The sequence below is a fragment of the Pinus tabuliformis genome, chromosome 7 (genome assembly GCF_031772625.1).
Source record: "Pinus tabuliformis cultivar Carrire ecotype Pingquan chromosome 7, CPIR1, whole genome shotgun sequence".
Taxonomy (NCBI): Eukaryota; Viridiplantae; Streptophyta; class Pinopsida; order Pinales; family Pinaceae; genus Pinus; species Pinus tabuliformis.
The window spans coordinates 859,088,441-859,111,747 of record NC_142293.1 but is presented as its reverse complement, the minus strand read 5'-3'; the positions used below and the strand labels follow the sequence as shown (position 1 = coordinate 859,111,747).

Here is a 23,307-nt window from a genome sequence, read left to right as displayed (position 1 = left end):
TTGTAATTTCCTATATAAGAGAGTCTGTGTTGTGTGAAATAGGGGAAGAGAGGATATAATGTAGCTGCATGGGTAATTTGTGGTTCGACTGTGAGGCCTTAGTCTGTAATCAAATTATGTATATAATTGAAATGTGAGTGTTATTATACATTTACATGTAGTCTGGATTTTGTGTGTCTGTGTATTGGTTACCTATAATTCAGATGTATGCAATGTTACAGGTTTATTGATCGACCATCAATCACTATAAGGATCGATGACGATCCAATGATAATACGATATCATAGAGTGAGTTGTTGTATGGAGAAATGTGAATGCCTTAGAGAAAGTATGGCAGAGTAATTTGTGTGTTAAATGCGAATTCCACCAATAAGCGATTACGCGATAACCGTTGGATTAGAGAATTGATCAATGGAGGAGAGGTGTTCAATCAAAACTGGAGTGGATTGAGCAGCACAGTGGAAACCGTCGGATCGGTCAGATTGACGGATAATAATGGCGGAAGAGGAATCCGGAGGAAACATCATAGCTGTTCAATGGGAAAAGATCCACGGTGATCGCGTGGAAACTTGCGAGCAAGTTACCTCAGCTAGCGGACCCGAGAAAATCATCCAAAGGAGTTTAAGGTTTCGAAGGATTGGACCGTCTATTTAAGGGGTGATCGGACGCATATCACATGCTAATAAGTGTAGACATTAATTTAGAAAACGGACGCGATAAGGTTTTATACAACGAGGTTAAAACCTCGTTGAGTTCCAGCCATCCAAACCGTTCGTTGGTTGATTGATCGGATGGTAATCACGCTTGAATGTGCGCACAGGTTAGCATTTTTAGCGGGCCTGATATGGTATGAATTGGGGTTTATTTCCTTTTGGGTTCCGGTCAAAAATGTTCAAAGGAACATTGGATGATTGGCTGGGTTTTCTTTGTGATTCCGCTGATTTGAAGGCTTCTGATATATACGTGGGCCCATAACCCACAGGTCCATGCATGGAAAATGTAAAGGTGCAGCTTTGTTGTATAAAAGCAGTTGAGTTGTCATCATGAATTGAGAAATAATGAAATTCTAAAGTCCAATTTCTCTCGAATGTAATAAAATATTATTTAGCTTTTCAACATAGTTTAGTTTTTAATTGATTTCTAAGTTAACACAATCATTTTTATAATTAGAATTAATAATATTTATATTTTATGGTGTATTATTGGAAGCTAGTTTCACCTTTTGATGGTTTATTTGTTGACTAAATTTTAATTGAGGAATCTATTTTTATTTTTTAAGTCATTGGATTTTTATTGATTATTTTATATGAGTTTTATATTTAACGGTTTATTTATTTTAATGGGTTCTATCATTATCTATGTACTAATCATTAATTTTTTGTTTGTATAAAGATGAAAAATCTTTCTTATTTCTTTTATTGTTTTTAATTTAGTATTTAGCTACCTTAACAAAGTATTAGGTATTGCTCATGTGGTGCAGCTCAACTGAGGATATTATGAAGTGCTTTGTAAACTATACGATTCAAGGTCCAAATCTTTAGTGGATCAAGTTAACCAAATCAAAACAAAATATTAAATACCACCTTAAAATAAGATTGAAGATCTCTTGAAAAAATTTAATATTCAAACAATACTAGTAATCTAACTTTTTAACATTAGTAATTCTATTAAATAAAATAAATATCACTTTAGAATGAAGATTTCTTGAAAGCATTTGATATTCAACCTATATGAATTATTTAATTTTTCAACATTCATAATTTTATTTAATAAAACAAAAATCATATATAACACTAAATAAAATTTAAATAAATAAAATATCAGGGATCACTTTAAATGGAGATTGAAGATTTCTTGAAAACTTGATATTCAAACTACACAGATGATTTTTCAACTTTCATAATTATAGATTGAAAATTCTTAAAGATTTTTAATATTCAAACTAGACTAGTAAGTTTTCAACTTTCATAATTCTATCCAATAAAATAAATATCAACTTAAATAAAGATTAAATATTTCTTAAAAATATTTGATATTCAAATTATACTAATCATTTAAATATTTTTATATTCCATCCTTTTATCACAATTAAAAAAAATTAAAACTCTTTCAACACAATAATATTTCATAAAGGTTAATTTTTTTTTTTCATTTATATAATTTAATTTAAAAATATATATATTTTAATATATAAAAAGAAATATATATATTTTAATATATAGAAAGAAAAAAAATTTCAGGTTTTTAAAAATAATAATTTTAATAATATAAATATATATAATAAATTGTTTTTATTGATCGACTGAATAATATGAACTATATTTGAGAAGATTGCCATTTTCCACCTTTCCTGAAGTTGTCCTCTGTATTCGATTATGTGAATTAAAATCTTTAGAAAATAATGATTTGAATAATATATAATCCCGTGTATATGAAAAATTACATACATTGACCAACACCTATAAATATGAACTATATTTGAGGAATGTCGTTTTCCAACTTTTCTGGAATTGTCCTCAACGTTCCCACTACTTCCTGCGAATTTCACAGGCTAGAGCTCTTTGAATTTACCGTCCATATAACGTAACGTTTTATGGAGAATTTACCAACTATCGAATATAATAATAATAATTTTAGTTTTAAGATCACTATTAAATTAGATACTAAATTAGTGTATAAAATTTTTATTTAGCAATTAAATATTATAAAATTTTATATAATGATTTCGTTATTAAATTTACAAAAATATTTTAATTTATAATTTTTAATTAAAAAAAAAAAAACACATTCTTAATCATAAAATCCACTCAAACTATATTTTCAAATCTACTTACAATATAAAATAACTTATAATACATTATATTATATACTAATACCTATTCATATAATACACTAATACCCAGGGCATTATTGATTCATATAATACACTAATGCCCAGCCTTGCTGATATGGTAATGCCCTAAATATTGTTTTAAATTATTTTTAAAACACCATTTGTTATTATTATAATATAACTCTGAAAAGTCCAGAAAGCGCTAGAAAATTAGGAATAGAAGTGGTTAGGACAACTGTTAGGTTTCGTGCGAGACGCGCATGCGTGGAGATAAGGATGGCATATGATTCCCTAACTTGGGGAGCAAGAAAGCAATACCTCGTCAACCGTTGCACATTTAGCATCCCAAAGGCCTGGGCCCCGCCTCTGACCCAATGCATTCATCTCCGGCGGTTACTATTCCGCGTGTTGCGGTTCCGAAATTCAATACTGGCCATTACTTTAGTCGGCAACTGCTAAGAAGGTTCCTCGCAGGTATCCATTTGGACAATATATTTATAGCCACAGCAATCGGGTGCTTGTCCAAGCTTTCAGTGTGTGTTTTCTTTTGATTATTTATTGCTGTATACGCATTTCTTCAAAAGTACAGAGGTGTCTTCAAATATTGTTTCCAAATTCATTCAAGTGAGAGAACAGTGGAAAAAGAATTCGATGCTGCCAGCGATGGCTTCTTCAAGGCTTTCGTCCATGGTGGTAAGAAATCTGATTGCAAGCCCCCAAGGCCTTGTTCCAAACGGGGCGCAGAGTGTATTTATCTTGGGCAGGATCCTCTTCAGCGGCCATGGAACTGGTACTGCGAGGTTTTATGGCAGCGCGTATCTGGGAACCGGTGGGGATGCTGATTATTATCTTTCTTCCCAGGGACGAGATGTTTTTACCGGAGTCTTGAAGAGGGCAGAATTGAATTCAGGATCATATTGGAATTTGTCACCCTTTGTGTCGACGAGATTGGCAAGTACTGTTGCTGGGAAGGTTGGGTTCGATGATCAAATTGAGACTGCTGGTGGTGCTGTTAAGGTCATGGAGGCCGAGAAAATTACTGGAAAAGAAGACGAGGCTGCGATCGACAACCCTCCTGAGCATGAGATGGAGAAATTGAAGGATAAGGGATTGGTCTATTCTAGATACTGGGGGGTTTCTCCTTCCAAGGTCTCTGGGAAAGATGGATCGTCGTGGCCATGGAATTCATTCAGAGTGAGTCATTTCTCTTCATTTTGTAGGATAGAACGTAATATATATATATATATATATATATATATATATATAAAAGAAGTTGCACCCAGCCGAGCCTGGATATAATATGCACATCAGAGATTGAGGAGATTGAGCATATTAGATACAGGTTCAGATGGGTGCAACTTCTTTTATATATATACATAGTTGAGGTGCAGATGGGTGCATCTTCTTAGTAAATATCAAATCCAGATATAAGTTTAGGTAGTTGTGGGTGATATCTAGATTCAATACAACCGGCTAGGGTCATTGTACAGACATCCCAACTGGGGTGGTAGAATGATCCTAGTTTTTTCGTGTACTGTAAATATAACAAATTAGAAGTGGTAGAATGATCCTAGTTTTCTCATTTAGTGTAATCATACCATTTGCAAATGGTATTTTTTGCTGTTACAGGCAGGGGTGGGGTGGTTTTGGTAGGTTTTAGTCATGTCTATAACACAGGTAAAATAAAATGAAATGATAACAGAGACCATTTTTCTGACTATTATTGATCATACCATTTTTAATAACCACCTCCTTAAACTAGCATAGATATGTTCTCCTTAGAATGCAGCTGGGATCTCTCATTTTGGGCAATTATATAATTGTTAGTATTTTTTGCAGTTACAGCCCAGGGTGGAGTGATCTTGGTATGTGTTAGTCATGTCTATAATAGTGCTAAAATGACATGAAAACAGAAGAGAGATCAATTTTCCTGACTGATACTGATCTTAGTTATCAATTTTTAAAATACACCTCCTTGAACTAGCATAATTCCCTATAAATCTTAGGATGCACCTAGTATTTTCATTTGGTGCAATTTTAGAATTGTTGGTAATTTTTGCAGTTACAGCCTGGGGTGGGATGAGAGTGGTATGTGTTTATTTAGTCATGTCTATAACACTAAAATAAAATGAGAAAAAACATGAGAGATCATGTTTTCCACGAGTGTAATTGATCTAACTTCTCATATGTAAAGGTTACCAGAAACGAGAAACTGGAAACGAAACGAGAAACGAAACGAGAAACGAAAACGAGAAACGAAGTTTGGAGGTTTTGCATTCAAGAAACGAGGAGAGAGGAAAAAAAACAAGAAAAATGTGAAAAACAGAAGACAAAGCACACATCATCCGCACTCTCCAATAATGTGGTTCATACATAGTTTCTCATAGGCTTTCGTTGCTCACATAGACCATTAATGTGGTTCATACATAGTTTCTCATAGGCTTTCGTTGCTCACATAGACCATTCTAGAATATTCATAGTGAGAAACAAAGCTTGTGTTGCTTACATAGTTCATTCTCAAATACCCATGTTTGATCCTCTAATAGTGAAGAAACCTTTGGCATTGAACTCAAGCTTGATTTGACCTTTCCATTTCCACTTGATTTGGACCTACTGAGAGTGGGATTTTTTTGAAGGCCATATCCCTAAAAATTTTCTGATGAGTACATGATCTCGCGTATCATGTGTATATTCTCCCATATTATTTGAGCGGACCTCAAATTTGGGCTATATTGTAGTATTTGGTAAGCAACTACTAGGATGTAGTTTCCCTAGTGGGTAATAGGATGGTGAAGATTAAATTGAGTTCCATTGGGATTGGGGAATTGGGGAATTGAGCCAAAAGTAGAGGGTTGTTTAGAACTATTACTACCTTCAACTATCTTACTATAGGAATAAGTGTTACTCCCTCCACTGACATTTTGCATAGAAAAAAGGAAGGGTTGAAAACCCTACAACTAGACAAAACCTAAAAAAAATTACCATCAAACTTTATCGTTAACTCATTATAATAACAATTAATCTTTATAATAAAAAATTGTTATTAATCTTTATAATAATTAAAATAATATATAATGTAACCTTGTACATTTAAATTTATAGTTTTGTATAAAAAAAATAATTTTTAAATATTAAATACAATAAAATTATATAAAAACTCTACAGTACATACACTTTCAAATAAACTAGCACAAAATTAAGAAAAAATAATTAGAACATTAAAAAACATAACATAACAATAGACAACACATCCCAATAATATAATTTTAACAAACAAAATCCTTAAATAGACAATTAAACACTTAAATAGACAATTTTGTTTAAGAAATTTTAGACTAAGTACAATAGACCATGAAACCGCCCCTAGAAACTATCCACAAAACCAACCTTCAACCAATAATATAATTTTAACAAACAAAATCCTTAAATAGACAATTAAACACTTAAATAGACAATTTTGTTTAAGAAATTTTAGACTAAGTACAATAGACCATGAAACCGCCCTAGAAACTATCCACAAAACCAACCTTCAACCCAATAATATAATTTTAACAAACAAAATCCTTAAATAGACAATTAAACACTTAAATAGACAATTTTGTTTAAGAAATTTTAGACTAAGTACAATAGACCATGAAACCGCCCCTAAAAACTATCCACAAAACCAACCTTCAATTTTTTTTAGATTGGGCTCAACGTTACATTAAAACCAACATTAGCAACATTTCTAAGAAAACCAATCTTGCCTTTTTTATTCTGCTCAACGTCCAATTGAAATGAGACCAGCATTACAAAAATGAGATCAGCATGACAAAGGAACCAGAACAACGTTTCCCATAAAACGGTGTAAAAAACAATTCGTTTCCGGAGAAACCGGTTTCTGTATTGAAAAACGAAAACGAACGTACAAAACGGCGTTTTCCGTACCGTTCCGTTTTTTTTTTGCGTTTTTTTGGGAAACGAATGCTCCCGTAGCGTTTATGGTAACATATAATGTAACAATCACCTCTATGGATCTGGGGTTAGTAAATCTGGGAATTTTGGGGTTAACATTGCTCTATGAAGATAATTACATGGATCTATGATGATAATTATTTTATTTTGGTTTTGAGATCTATGATGATAGTTATTTTATTTTGGCTTTGGTTAATGTTGCTTCTGTTTTTCTAGGCTTATTTAAAGTCATCTAAATTTGTGATGGTGGGTGATTTGCAGCCCTGGGAAACATACACTCCAGACTTGAGCATTGACTTGAAGAAGCATCACGTTCCAACGACATTCCTTGACAAGTTTGCTTTCTGGACTGTGAAGTCACTTAGATTTCCAACGGATTTGTTCTTTCAGGTGAGAATCTAAATTTATTTGATTCCCTAGTTAAAATTTTTCCTTTAATTACAACTCACTGCACATTGAGTGACTTCCTGGAGGTTGGATAAAGTTTGATTTGTTCTTTCAGGTGAGAATCTAAATTTATTTGATTCCCTAGTTAAAATTTTTCCTTTAATTACAACTCACTGCACATTGAGTGACTTCCTGGAGGTTGGATAAAGTTTGTAAAGCATCAGTGTAAGCAAGGTTTAGGTGTCTCTCTCTGAAACGCTTTTACATTAGTATTTGTTTGTGGTTGCCAATTTGGCTGGCAATAGGTTTCGAAAAGTTGAGGAAGTGTTTATCAAGCAATAAAATATTGCTGGATTTGTTTTGCTATCATTAATTAGACTGAACTTTATCTGGTGATACATTTTTGGAGATTGCTGTGCTCTACAGCATCTTCCCACGCCAGGAGCGGTGCTCGGCAACAAGTTAATATTAATGTTAATGAAATGGAGCACCATCCTGGTGTGATGCAGTGAGAGTATGTAAGTATTACTGCTCATGCTGCTTTTATAGATTTTATATTCCCCTGTTTGAAGACAGAGGGAAGTCTTAACAAAAATCACAGGATTATGTTTTTTTTTTGGTTCATTCTATGGTTGATGTTTAATTTAACATTCATGCTTGTGCATGTGTTTTTCTTTAGTATTTTCATCTGGGCCTCAATATGAAATGGATTTCCACTAACACTCCATGTCCTGTGCAGCGGCGGTATGGTTGCCGAGCCATGATGCTGGAAACAGTGGCTGCTGTCCCAGGGATGGTTGGAGGAATGCTCCTCCACTGCAAGTCCCTCAGAAAATTTCAGCACAGTGGTGGATGGATAAAAGCTCTTTTAGAAGAAGCTGAGAATGAGAGGATGCACCTCATGACATTTATGGAGGTGGCAAAACCCAAGTGGTATGAGAGGGCCTTGGTCTTTACAGTGCAAGGAATCTTCTTCAATGCATACTTCCTCATGTACATCCTTTCCCCCAAACTTGCACACAGGATTACGGGTTATCTTGAAGAAGAAGCTATCCACTCCTACACTGAATTTCTCAAGGAGCTGGACAAAGGCAACATTCCAAACGTGCCAGCCCCTGCTATAGCTATAGATTACTGGAGGCTTCCCAAGGATTCAACTCTCAGAGATGTGGTTGTGGTAGTTAGGGCTGATGAGGCGCACCATCGCGACGTCAACCACTTTGCATCAGTAAGTAGTCTTTCCCATCTTTATGTTCATATCATTTAGGGTTTAGGGGTTAGGCCTCTACGGCTTATCCCATGATACTGTTCATATCATTTAGGGTTTAGGGGTTAGGCCTCTACGGCTTATCCCATGATACAGTTAGTTAGTTTCATCTAGGATTTAGGGTTTAAGGGTCAGGGTTTATCAGGTTTATCTTTCATTTAAGGATTAGGGATCAAGTTAACCCTTATCCAATCTTTCTGTTTCTTTCATGTGGGCATATCTTGGCATTCTGATTCTGTTTCATTTAGACTCTAATTGCCTCAACAATGTAATTTCAGTGAAGCATTTTTATTTCGGTTTTTTCACTCTTTCAGTTTAACTTCATTAACCGCAAATTTTTTGTTATGAGCTAATCATTTGCTGTGTCATGTTTATGATTTGCAGGACATTCATTACCAAGGAAAAGAACTGAGGGAAGCTGCAGCTCCAATTGGTTACCATTAAACTCAGGGCTTTATATTTTTGCACAAAAATGTGCTTTTCTGTTAAGCCGCAGTGGAACTGTTCAACCCATGTCTATATACATATGGTATTTACTATTAGCTTATGTATTAGAATTTGGTACCATAGAATATATGGATATCATAGGACAGGTTTGAAATCGGAGGGATAATGGACCATTCTTTCCCTTATTTTTACTGTGGAGTTTTTTAACTGTGAAATGTAGACCCTATCATTCCATTTCCATAAAAGTAGAAACGTCTTATACATATTTAAAAAATCTTGTGCTTTACTGCGTTATGTTTAAAGTATATATAGATGTCTGAAGAATACAGAGCTTCGGCTTATGGCACATATTAGCAAAATTTTCAAGGTAATGTTCTTTCAAGTTAATCTTCTAGACAAGATCAACTTTCTGCCATTACAGGATTCATGTAGCCCAAATTTATATTCTCAGAGTAATTTACCTGAGTGTAATTCTAGATTTTAGAATATTCCATGTGATTGTAGATTTTAGAATATTCCATGTAATTCAGATTTCTAGAATACATAACGAGCCTCTGGACTCTGTATTCCATTCTATAATTTTTTATTATAGAATTTATCTGCGATACATAACTGAAGGAGCCTCTGGACTCTCTATTCCATTCTATAATTTATTTGCAATACATAACTGAAGGAACCGCTGGACTGTGTATATTCTAGAATTTATCTGCAATACATAACTTAACGAGCCTCTGGAGCCTCTGGACTCTTTATTCCACTCTATAATTTATCTGCAATACATAACTTAAGGAACCTCTGGACTGTCCATATTCTAGAATTTATCTGCAATACATAACTTAACGAGCCTCTGGAGCCTCTGGACTCTTTATTCCACTAGATAATTTATCTGCAATACATAACTTAAGGAGCCTCTGGACTGTGCATATTCTAGAACTTATCTGCAATACATAACTTAAAGAGCCTCTGGATTCTGTATTCCATTCTATAATTTTTAGAATTTATCTGCAATACATAACTTAAGGAGCCTCTGGACTGTGTATATTCTAGAATTTATCTGCAATACATAACTTAAGGAGCCTCTGGATTCTGTATAAGGAGCCTCTGGACTGTGTATATTCTAGAATTTATCTGCAATACATAACTTAAGGAGCCTCTGGATTCTGTATAAGGAGCCTCTGGACTGTGTATATTCTAGAATTTATCTGCAATACATAACTTAAGGAGCCTCTGGATTCTGTATTCCATTCTATAATTTTTAGAATTTATCTGCAATACATAACTTAAGGAGTCTCTGGACTCTCTATTCCAATCTATGATTTATCTGCAATACATAACTTAAGGAGTCTCTGGATTCTCTATTCCAATCTATGATTTATCTGCAATACATAACTTAAGGAGCCTCTGGACTCTCTATTCCAATCTATGATTTATCTGCAATACATAACTTAAGGAGCCTCTGGACTCTCTGGACTCTCTGTTCCAATCTATGATTTATCTGCAATACATAACTTAAGGAGCCTCTGTTCCATTCTATGTAACTCATATTTCCAGAATATTTTAGAATCTATGTGGAAACCTTCAGTTATTTCCAAAATATTTTAAAACCTATAACTTATATTTCCAGAATATTCTAGAATCTATCGGGAAGGCCTCTAGAATCTATCGGTTATATTTCCAGAATATTCTAGAATCTATCGGGAAGGCCTCTAGAATCTATCAGGAAGGCCTTGAGTATTTCCAGAATATTCTAGAATCTATCTGGAACGCCTAACTTAAGAATTACAACTGAGTATTTCCAGAATATTCTAGAATCTATCTGGAACGCCTAACTTAAGGAGTACAACTGTGTGTCGAATCATAATATTCTTTAACTGTGTGTCGAATCATGATGTTCTTTCTCCTTTGATTAGGAAGTAACAGAGTAAAAAAATTGAACATCGAATAGCTTTGTAGGATTGCTATTGTCTCCTTGATAATTGTATGTAAAAAGAAGGTTTCTCTCCTTGAGATTTTTCGGCAATTTTTCAATCTGTGGCTGCAATGGAGGATAGAAGTAGTCTATAGATCAAAATGGCTGATTCTCCATGAATTCATTCCCGAGCGTATTTAGGTAAATTCAATTCTTTACATAAAGCAAAATCTGTAAGACCTCATCCTTTTAATAAGTTATTTTAATATTTTTAATTATTATTATTATTTTATAAATAAAATTTTAACACATCGGAAACACGACCTTCAGGTTAAGCAAAATAGTAAGACTTCATCCCTTCACCTCTTTCAATATGTTGTATTTGTATAATATAACCACTCCATATATATATAAAGTGGGGAAAACAATATTTAAAAAAAAAAAAATATATATATATATATATATATTTTTAAAATTGGTAATTAATTTTAATGATGTAACAAGTGGGATAATTAATAGAATGAGTAAAAATAATTTATAGTTTTAATGAGCCAATTAAATCTATAATTTTTCTTTTTTCAGAAAACTATATAATAATTTTTTTTTCGGAAAGAGGAAAAAAAAAAAAACCGTATAAAAAATAAACAAAACAGTGTTCTTAAAACAATATTCTTAAATTTAAGGTGGTTATATTTTTCTTTAAGTTCTTTGGAATTTAATATTTTTTTCGGAAAAATATATAATAATTTTTTTTTCGGAAAATATATAATAATTCATTTTTTTCGAAAAATATATAATAATTTTTTTTTCAGAAAAATATATAATATTTTTTTTTTTTCAGAAAAAATATATAATAATTCTTCTTTTTCTGGGGATGAGGAAAAAAAAAACAAAACAAAACAGTATAAAAAAATAAAACAAAATAATAATGTTTTTAAAACAATATTCTTAAATTTAAAGTGGTTATATTTTTTTGAATTTTTTGAAGTTTAAGAGACATCTTATTATATAATGGGAATTTAATATATAAATGTATTAACTAGTTATATCTAATGTTTTTTATTTTATTTTATTTTAAAAGTGTTTAAATTTTTTTAACAATTTTAAGGATTTATTTGAAATTATATAGCTCATAATTTATATGAGAATTTATTATTATTATTATTATTTTTCTTGATAATATCATAATTTTTTTGGAATCATATTAGTTTTTAATTTTTTTTTTTAATTTGTAATCCAAATCAATGCTAATCAATATTTAAAAAGGCTAAAATATTTTAAATAAATTAAACAATACAAAAATAAAATTATATATATAACTGTAGTATTTTTGTTGATGTGTTGCTTAAATTGGTTGTCTACATCTTGTCCTAATGATCAACCACACTAGTTGGTTTGAATTTGAAACGAATATTTTGAATGTGATACGATGTAACCTCTCCGACATACTATATGAATATTGCAACGAAAATTTTTATTTTGTTTTACTTAACACTGTTAATGTACTCTTGATAGAGTTGACATAGGATTGGACAACATTTATGCGATAGGTTCACTATATCTCAATTATCTATTTTTAACTATGGATCGGGTACCAATCCTTATTGTTGGTTTATGGTTTATATATATTGTGGGTTGGATTTATTTGTCTCCGCGCCACACGGCTCACATTTGTCCCTCTACAATACGCGCTCTTATGTACAACTACATGGTTTTCTGGTTATACCTTTGATTTGGCTTTTGGTTATACTAGTTTTCTAGTTATACCTTTGATTTGGCTTTTGGTTATACTGTCGGACATTAACTCCCCTGCTCCGCCATGGTTACATGGCACGGGCAGGCCGTCCTGCCGCGTCTGCTCAACTCGAGACTCCCGCTGCATCAACAGTGTAGAGCTCGTCCCTTGATCCGACGGTTGGACAGCGTCTGGTTTCCCACTTCTCCGGTTTTTGCGAAGAGGTTGGTCTCATTCCTCTGTTTCCACTTCCAGAGACTGCTCTGGTTCACCTCTCCTTCTGCATCATTGTCGGCCTGTCGAACCAGGGTTATGCTGCTGCCAGAGAACGCAAATTCACCTCCAGACAAGTTTTCATCGGGTGGGTTCTCGTTTACTAAGCGCTTCCTCTATTTAATTTGCTTATTTGCAGTCGATGGTTTGTTCAAATCTCTATTGCCATGTTTTAATCCGCTTGCAGTTGGTTTATATTGCAGGGACCTCGTTTCTCAGCTCAGAATGGAGGGTTGCAGCTTAGGCCTTTAACATCGAAAGTCTACTGGTAAGATTTACCTTTGAATCGACGTTTGCTTGATGGAAGAAACCATCTCTAGACTGCTTGTTCGTCGTCTCGGCTCTTAAAGTTTTTAAGCTTTTCCTTCCTGATAATGTTTAAAACAGTCACTGCTTGGTGACAGGGTTTGGTCACAATTTTTTGTTGCAATATTCCTGCTCGGTTTGTGAAATACTTGACCATATTTTCCTCAGTAAGAATGAGGGTTTTAGATACTGTGTGTGAGCCCTACGGAAGATGGTCACAATTTACTCATTTTTAACTCTTGTGTAATATTATTGGGTCTTACATTTTTTTGGTCTCGTAATCAGCTGAGTTACTGAGTGTAAAAGGTCTTATTGACTTCTAGGCTATCTACCCATGTCTAAGTTATCATTTTCGTTCTCTTTTTCTTCTTATGTAAAAATGTATATCGACCCCTTGGATTCTAAGCCGGGGTCTGGATTATCGATTTCTCATATCTTGTTGTGTGTATGTTATTTATGAGGTTCATGAAGTTTAAGGAAATTTTCGAATATGTTTTATGGGTTCTGTTCGCAGTGAAGTTCTTCGAACCCTCACACCAATTGCCCTAAGGGTTTCAATACTAATATGTCTGGGAAAGCTTTTTGATGGTAATTCTACTCCGAGGTTGTTTTATGTTCACGCTGTTTGTTTCGTGTCAATTTTCTTGGTTGCTCTTTTCACATGGTTCAGTTGAGTATTTCCTCGCTAAGATTCATTGTTAATTGGCTCATATCAGAGTTTAAGGGTAAGGGTTTCCTACTAGGGTTTCAGGAAGTCCAGGCGAGATTCCAGAGTGGTATAGTCTGACCATGCTTGGAAAAATCTACCCAAGACAGCGTGCAGGAATCCCCTGCCAAACCCTAGCTTCGATGACCCTGTCCTTTGCTTCTATCTTAATGTCTGCTTTCTTAATTCTTCCTCTACAATGTTGAAATTTCACACGGATTTTTAGTTCTTTTGTTTTCCCCTTTTGGTGTATATTCTCCGTGTAGGAAGGCAACAACGCAGTATGCCATCATTAGTCTTCCTGTCTCTGCAAAATTTGCTTAAAGGATATGTCTAAATAGTTCATGTTTAAATGTTATTTCCATGTTAGCCTTTACTTGTACTAATAAAGTTAAAGGATTATATCTACAATTACTCTATTGTTCGATTCTTCTGCGTTATTGAAACTGGAAAGATTATGTTTATGTAAATAAGATTTCTCCAGTTTACAGTGAAAATAGATATACTTGAAAATTGTGATTATGTGCTTATGTTTTTTCACCAGCGTACAAAGAAATGAATACACTTAAAGACTATGTTTATGCACTTAAGATTTTTCTCTATCTCTCAGGAAAATAAATATACTTGACTTAAACAGTAGCAGTTTACTAAATTTTCTAGAAGATATTCACTCTCTTTAGGTTTACCTGTTATCAATAAACAAAAAATAAAGGCAACTAAGACCTGCTACTAATTTTCCACATTCACCATAGCCTCAGGTAACTTGGCTTAGTAAACCATAAAAGATTCCAGAAGGTACCTCGTACCTGAGTTTTCTTTTAAGTAATCTCCAATGGTAGAGGACACCTCTAGTTCAGTGGCTAGTCAACCTCCCGTCCATGAGATTGTCTTTCGAGACCAAATCTCCCCCCTAGCTTGTTCACAAGACCTTCAGTCTTCTCTCAGTTGCTTGCGCATAGCACTCTTGCTATCTGGTCCTCACCAGACGTAGCAAGTGTTACCCCCTTCTTTCTTGCCTGTCCCTAGAGTGCAGTTTTTTCCTTCCCCCTGCTTCTTTTCTAGAAGCCTTGCATAGTTAGGGAAGTAGTTAGGGTTTTCCAGCAACTGTTTCTTTTTTTTTTTACTTCCTTCCTCCCGAAGTTACAAGATTGGCTGATCCTAAAATCATTCCACATTTTCAATAATAAAAATATTATTTAATTCAAACAGATAATACACCTAATTATTCAGTCTGTTCTTACTGCGGTAAATAAAATATTTACAGCTTTCTGGGGACATTACATCTCCCCCTCCTGAAATCAAACATCGTCCTGATGTTTTCCGGCTGCAAACAATCCTGGATAAGCTTCTCTCATGAGTTGTTCATCCTCCCAGGTGGCCTCCTCCAGCCCAAAGTGCTGCCATTGCACCTTAACCTGGGTGATGGCTCGTTTCCGCAACGTGACTTCTCTCCGATCTAGTATAGTCAGCGTCTCAACCAAGATTTCTCCTTCCGGCTTGACCTGAAACACACAATAATTTAAGTCAGTTTTTCCTCAGTCAACAAATCTGATTGGTCTACCCAAGATACTTTCTTACCTAAATGTCTTGCCAACTGATTACATGCTTAGGGTCATAGACGTATTTTTTTAACACAGACACGTGGAAGACGTTGTGGACCCGAATATGACTTGGCAGAGCAAGCTGGTATGCCACCGGACCAACTCTAGCTAAGATCTGAAAAGGTCCGCAAAACCGGGGTGCCAGCTTGGTGCTTCCACTCCATTGTAGTGTGTTTTTTTAGCTCGAATTCTCACATACACATGGTCACCTACTTGGTACTCCTTAAAGCTTCTCTTTCGGTCAGCGAAATTCTTTTACCTATCCTGTGCTGCTTTTAACTTGGATTGTACCTTCTTGACCATTTCCTCCATTTCTTTAAGCATTTCGGGGCCTAGCATCAGCTTGTCCTCTAGTCCCCCCCAGCTTGAGGGTGTGCGGCATTTCCGTTCATACAACACTTCAAACAAACTCATCTGTAAGGACATATGATAACCATTGTTGTATGCGAATTCGACCAAATGCAGGTAATCTTCCCACTTGGATGGTTGTTGCATTACATATGACCTTAGCATATTTTCTACAACCTGATTCACCCATTCTGTTTTCCCATCGATCTGAGGATGATAAGCAGTACTAAGGTTTAATTGAGTCCCCAATTCCTAAACAAGGTTCTCCAAAAGACTGACGTAAATTTTACGTCACGGTCAGAGATTATAGTCTTTGGTAACCCATGCAGCTTAAAAATATTTTGCATAAAGATGTGAGCAATTTGCACTGCTCTGTAAGTAGATTGTACCAGTATAAAATGAGCTGATTTGCTTAACTTGTCCACCACCACCATGATGGAATCGTTGTTTCTTTTTGACTTGGGTAATCTTGTTATGAAGTCCATAGAGATGGTTTCCCATTTCCACTCTGGTATTGGTAGCGGGTATAATAACCCAACAGGGTGCTGGTGTTCGGCTTTAACTTGCTGGCATTCCAGGCAGCGTGTCAAATATTCTGCTACATCTTTCTTCATTCCCGACCAATAATAATCCTTCCGGAGTGTTGTAATCATCTTTTGATACCCCGGATGCCCAACATAATGACTCTTATGAAATTCATCTAAAATCAAGCTTTTAATGTTATTTTGGTTGGGAACATACATCCTCCTTTTATATTTCAGCAAGCCAGCAACATCCATAGCATATCCTTGCTGATTTTCTTTGTTGGTAGAAATCTGAACTTGTTGTCCTATTTGTTGATATCTTGCATCTTGCTTTGCTGCTTTTTTAATCATTTCATCAAAGGTACTTCCCTCGCTGCAAGAAATTTCGTAGAGACATTGTACTTTTCGACTTAAAGCGTCTGCTACCCGGTTCTCTTTCCCTTTCAAATGCTTAATCTCGAAGTCAAAACCACTTAAGAAATCCACCCACTGTGCTTGTCTAGCATTTAAGGTAGGCTGACTAAAATAACTAGTCAAACTGTGATGGTCTGTCAGTAATAGAAACTTTTTACCCATCAGATAATGACGCCACATCTTTAAGGCATGAATAACAACTGCCAGCTCCAGATCATAGGCAGAATATTTTTGTTCATGCTCTTTTAATTTTCTAGACTCATAGGCGATTACCTTTCCTTCTTGCATCAACACACCTCTTACCCCTTCCTTACTCGCATCTGTGCACACCACATAGTCCTTACCGGGATCAGCTATGCTTAGAATAGGTGCGGTGGTGAGCATATGCTTGAGTTGTTCAAAACTCTTTTGGCATTCTGTGGTCCATTTGAAAATTTTCCCCTTCTTCTGCAAGGAAGTGATAGGATAAGCTACTCTTGAAAATCCTTCCACAAACCGTCTGTAGTAACCTGCTAGTCCCATGAAAGATCTTATGTCTGTCACGTCCTTTGGCACCGACCATTCCATTATGGTTCTTATCTTTTTGGGATCCACAACGATCCCCTCTTTAGTGATTATATGTCCCAAGTACTGAATTTGTTCTTTAAAGAAGTCACACTTGTTGTACTTGGCATATAATTGGTGCTCTCGGAGAGTTTGCAACACCAATTTGAGGTGCTCCTTGTGTTCCTCCATATTTCGGAATATATCAGTGTATTGTCAATGAAAATTAACAAAAACTTGTCTAAATACTGATGAAATATGTTGTTCATTAAACACATAAAGGTTGCAGAGGTAGTGGTTAACCTAAAGGGTAACACCACAAACTCATAGTGTCCATATCGTGTTCTAAAAGCAGTTTTGGCTATGTCCTCCTTTTTAATTCTAATTTGTTGGTATCTTCATCGTAAGTCATTTTTTAGAATACCGTTTCCCCTTTCACTTGATCAAACAGTTCATCAATACGGGGTAAAGGGTATTTATTCTTAATTGTCAATTTATTCAACTGACGATAGTCCATACACATACGAAGGGTTCCATCCTTCTTTTTAACGAACAACACCAAAGCTCCCCAGGGTGACACACTGGGGTGGATGTAATTCTTGTCCAACAGCTCTTGCAACTGCATTTTCAATTCTGTTAATTCTGGTGTGCTCATATGATAAGGAGCTCGAGATACCAGGGCTGCCCCTGGCACTAATTCGATAGTGAAATCAATGTCTCTCTTGGGTGGCAGCTCGGGTATCTCCTCCGGAAACACATCTGCAAAATCTCGTATTACTGGAATACCTTCTAATGTGGCAGTCTTGTCTTTTGAGTTGGCATAACCCACTTAGATGACATAAATCTGACATCCTTTCCTAATACATGTTGTCAACTGGGATGCTGTTATTGGCTGAATCTACACTGACCTCTTAATACCTTGCAACTATTCTCCAAGCTCATCCTTGTAGCAGATAGTTTTTGTTTTACAGTTTATAATGGTCCACCATTTCTCCAACTAGTCCATACCTACCAACACATCATATGAACCAAGGGGAAGTACGTTTAAATCTGCCAACATCGGCTGACCTGCTATTTTCAAGGGACAATTATTGACCTTCATTGTCACCCGTCTCTTTGCCCTTGTTGCTAGCTGTACTAGCCAAGGGTCTTTAAACTTAGCAGTTTGTAACTTACATTATTCCACAAATTTAGGACTAACATAGCTTAAGGTAGCTCCATGATAAATTAAAACAGTTACAGTATAATCAAAAATCTTACCTTCAAACTCCACCATGGTCGGCTAGTATTTTGCCTGTCGATCTTCTAGAGCGGCATTAATTCTTGGTAAACTCCATCCCACGTTGCCAACTGTAGATGCTTCATGAATCTGTGAAACCTGTTCAGTATCCCTAGCATTGAACTAGAGGCCTTGTTGTCCCTTCATTGGAAACTTTTCCAGATTGCTCGTTAATTTTGGATTCAATGGGTGGCTTTAATCTGAGCAGGTTCTTTTGCGGAATTTTGTTGTTTTTCCCTTTGGGAAATCCTTTGTTAATATTGCCACAATTTCCTTTGTTCTTCCCAGCCATCTTATTACCTCTCTTATCAACCCACCTCTTTCCTAGAATTTCTCCCTTCTATTTACTTTGCTAATAACATATTCTTGCCTTTCGTATCACCTCGTCCATCGTTTTTGGGTTGTCAAAATCAATTCTTTCCCTCATCGCCAAGGGTAAACTATGGATGAACCGATGTACTTTAGCTTTCTCCTCTCGTATATAGGGCACATAATGGAGTAATGAGGTAAATCGAGTGATAAACTCATCCATTGTTTGTTGTCCAAGTCGCAGGTCATGGAATTCCCTTGCCTTCTCATCGTAAAACCATTCAGTCAAGTATCTCTCCTTGAAATATTTTTGAAAATTTTCCCAAGTTATAGTTTGCTCGCTTACCCCTCGTACAATCTTGACCTCTTCCCACCATAGGGTGGCCTTCCCTTGCAATTAGAAAATGGCCAGCCGCGCCTTGAGGTTGTGATCGTATTCGTATAATTGAAAATATTTGTTCATGTTAATCAGCCACACCTCGGCTGCCTCCTCCAACTCTCCGTCAAAGTGTGGCGGTTTTATTTTACAGAACTCCCCTTGCAATTCAATCCGCTGCCTTTTCGATGTCTGGTGCTCGGAAACATTATCCGACTTTTCCTCTCGATACTCCTCCCTTCTTTCTGACTCCTCCTTATCTGTATGGTAGCCTTGTTCCTCTGACACTCGTTGCTGCTTAGAGCTGGGGTTCCGCGGTCGCTGATTCTGCCTGTCAGATAGGATTTTCATGATCTTTTCCTGCTCCATAGTTAATCTCGCGTTGTCTTCCCGTAGGCGGGCCATCTCATTCTTTAATTCCTAAATTGTCTCTAATATCACAGGATTAGTATTACGGCCTCCTCTCCTAGTTGCACCCATATCTCAGGATTAGTTTTTGGGCCTGTTACAGGTCCCTGACCTGCCACAAGCCTCTGTGGAACACTATCCGTTCTCCTCATACTCGACTGTCGTCTGTTTCCTGAGCTTAACATAGGAGAGAGAAACACAAAAGGTTAACACAATAATTGTTTTTATTTTTAAAATAAAATAAAAAATAAACAACACATGTTCTGTTGTATTCCCAGTTCACAAATTTGCTAGAGGCCACAGTTCTGTAGCTGGCTTTGATACCACTTGTAACCTCTCCAACATACTATACGAATATTGCAACGAATTTTTTATTTTGTTTTACTTAACAGTATTAATGTACTCCTGGATAGAGTTGACATAGGACTGTACAACATTTATGCGATAGGTTTGCCATATCTCAATTATCTGTTTTCAATTATGGATCGAGTACCAATCCTTATTGTTGGTTTATGGTTTATATATCGTGGGTTGGATTTATTTGTCTCCGTGCCATGCAGCTCACATCTGTCCCTCCACAGTATGCACTCTTACGTATCGCTGCATAGTTTTCTGGTTATTCCTTTGCTTTGGCTTTTAGTTATACTGCCGGACATTAACTCCCCTGCTATGCCATGGTATATGGCACGGGCAGGTTGTCCTGCCATGTCTACTCAACTTGAGACTCCTGTTGCATCAACGGTGTAGAGCTTGTCCCTTGATCCGACGATTGGACAACATCTGGTTTCCCACTTCTCCGGTTTTTGCAAAGAGGTTGGTCTCATTCCTCTGTTTCCACTTCCAGATACTGCTTTGGTTCACCTCTCCTTCTGCATCATTGTTGGCCTGTCGAACCAGGGTTATGCTGCTGCCAGAGAACGCATATTCACCTCTAGACAAGTTTTCATTGGGTGGGTTCTCATTTACTAAGTGCTTCCTATGTTTAATTTGCTTATTTGCAGTCGATGGTTTGTTCAAATCTCTATTGCCATGTTTTAATCTGCTTGCGGTTGGTTTATATTGCAGGGACCTTGCTTCTCAGCTCGAAATGGAGGGTTGCAGCTCAGGCCTTTAACACCGAAAGTCTCTGGGTATGATTTACCTTCGGATCAGTGTTTGCCTGATGGAAGATACCATCTCTAGGCTGCTTGTTCGTCGTCTCGGCTCTTAAAGTTTTTAAGCTTTTCCTTCCTGATAATGTTTAAAACAATCACTGCTTAGTAACAGGTTTTGGTCATAAGTTTTTGTCCCAATATTCCTGCTCGGTTATGAAATACCTGAGCGTATTTTCCTTAGTAAGAATGAGGGTTTTAGATACTGCTTGTGAGCCCTGCGGAAGATGGTCACAATTTACTCATTTTTAACTGCTGTGTAATATTATTGGGTCTTACATTTTTCCGGTCTCGTAACCAGCTGAGTTACTGAGTGTAAAAGGTCTTATTGACTTCCAGGCTATCTACCCATGTCTAAGTTATCATTTTCGTTCTCTTTTTCTTGTTATGTAAAAATGTATATCGACCCCTCAGATTCTAAGTCGGGGTCTGGATTATCAATTTCTCATGTCTTGTTGTATGTATGTTATTTATGAGGTTCATGAAGTTTAAGGAAATTTTCGAATATGTTTTATGAGTTCTGTTCGCGGTGAGGTTCTTCGAACCCTCACACCAATTGCCCTAAGGGTTTCAATACTAATCTGTTAGGGTAAGCTTTTCGATGGTAATTCTACTTCGAGGTTGTTTTATGTTCATGCTGTTTGTTCCGTGTCAATTTGCTTGGTTGCTCTTTTCACATGGTTCAGTTGAGTATTTCCTCGCTAAGATTCATTATTAATCGGTTCATATCAGAGTTTAAGGGTAATGGTTTCCTACTAGGGTTTCAAGAAGTCCAGGCGAGATTCCAGAGTGGTATAGTCTGACCACGCTTGGAAAAATCTACCCAGGACAACATGTAGGAATCCCCTACCTAACCCTAGCTTCGACGACCCTGTCCTTTGATTGTATCTTAATGTCTGCTTTCCTAATTCTTCCTCTACAATGTTGAAATTTCACATGGATTTTTAGTTCTTTTTTTTTCCCATTTTGGTGTATATTCTCCGTGCAGGAAGGCAACAATGCAGTATGCAGTCATTAGTCTACCTGTCTCTACAAAATTTTCTTAAAGGATATGTCTAAATAGTTCATGTTTAAATGTTATTTCCACATTAGCCTTTACTTGTACTAATAAAGTTAAAGGATTATTTCTGCAATTAGTCTATTGTTCGATTTCTTCTGCTTTATTGAAACTAGAAAGATTATGTTTATGTAAATAAGATTTTCTCCAGTTTACAGTGAAAATAGATATAACTGAAAATTGTGATTATGCGCTTATGTTTTTTCACTAGCGTACAGAGAAATGAATATACTTAAAGACTATGTTTATGCACTTAAGATTTTTCTCTATCTCTTAGGAAAATAAATATACTTGACTTAGACAATAGCAGTTTACTAAATTTTCTGGAAGATATTCACTCTCTTTAGGTTTAACTGTTATCAATAAATAGAAAATAAAGGCAACTAATACCTGCTACTAATTTTCCACATTCACTGTAGCCTCAGGTAACTTGGCTTAGTAAACCATAAAATATTCCAGAAGGTACCTCGTACCTGAGTTTTCTTTTAAAAAAGGAATCTCCAATGGTACAGGACGCCTCTCGTTCAGTGGCTAGTCAACCTCCCGTCCATGAGATTGTCTTTCGAGACCAAATATCCCTCCCTAGCTTGTTTACAAGACCTTCAGTCTTTTATCAGTTGCTTGCGCATAGCGCTCTTGCTATTTGATCCTCACCAGACATAGAAAGTGTTACCCCCTTCTTTCCTGCCTATCCCTACAGTGCAGTTTTTTCCTCCCCTCTGCTTCTTTTCTAGAAGCCTTGCATAGTTAGGGTTTTCCAGCGACAGTTTCTTTTTCCTTTAACTTCCTCTCGAAGTTACAAGATCCGTTGATCCTAAAATCATTCCACATTTTCAATACTAAAAATATTATTTAATTCAAATAGATAATACACCTAATTATTCAGTTTGTTCTTATTGCGGTAAATAAAATATTTACAGCTTTCTGGGGACATTACATACGAATATTTTGAATGTGGTTAGTACCGAAAGATGTCCCAACAATAATAATATATTTTTAAATTTGAATTGAATGTAAACTAATAATGGTCTCTAGAATGTGTTAATTATAATGCAAACTTAAAAAAAAAAAAAAGCAATATGATTTAATTAGGAAATGAATTTGAAGATTGAGTATAAAGATGAAATCTAAGAAAATGAGTTGGGTTTTTATTTATAGAAATTGTGTCTAAGTATGTGAATTTTGAGTTTTCAACATTGGCATGTTATTTTTCATGCATATGTTTCCCTTAGTGCACTAAAGTGATGGAATCTTGTTACAAAAAATTGTAAAGTTGAGGAGGATAGATTTTTATTTTGCACAACTATTCATCTAAATTTTATATTTTTTTATAAATTGTGAAAGTCATTGTATCCATGACTTTACAAGACCTTGTATTATTGCAACCCAAAAGGGCCTTAACATTATCAAACCATTTTTTTTAAATTAGTTGTAGGTCTTAATGTCCTCTTATAGTGGAAATTGATGAGGGATGTATTTT

The 23,307-nt window shown here is 35.6% G+C and overlaps 1 protein-coding gene across 1 annotated transcript; it reads left to right on the top strand.

Annotated features, from left to right (window-relative positions):
- The first annotated feature begins 3,293 nt into the window (after positions 1-3,293).
- Positions 3,294-9,058, top strand: LOC149250317 (ubiquinol oxidase 2, mitochondrial-like). Its single transcript, XM_089459026.1, has 4 exons — positions 3,294-4,027; positions 7,049-7,177; positions 7,914-8,402; positions 8,826-9,058. The coding sequence occupies exons 1-4, from the start codon at positions 3,485-3,487 to the stop codon at positions 8,883-8,885; spliced, it is 1,221 nt and encodes a 406-aa protein (XP_089315152.1). The 5' UTR covers positions 3,294-3,484; the 3' UTR covers positions 8,886-9,058.
- Positions 9,059-23,307: the final 14,249 nt, after the last annotated feature.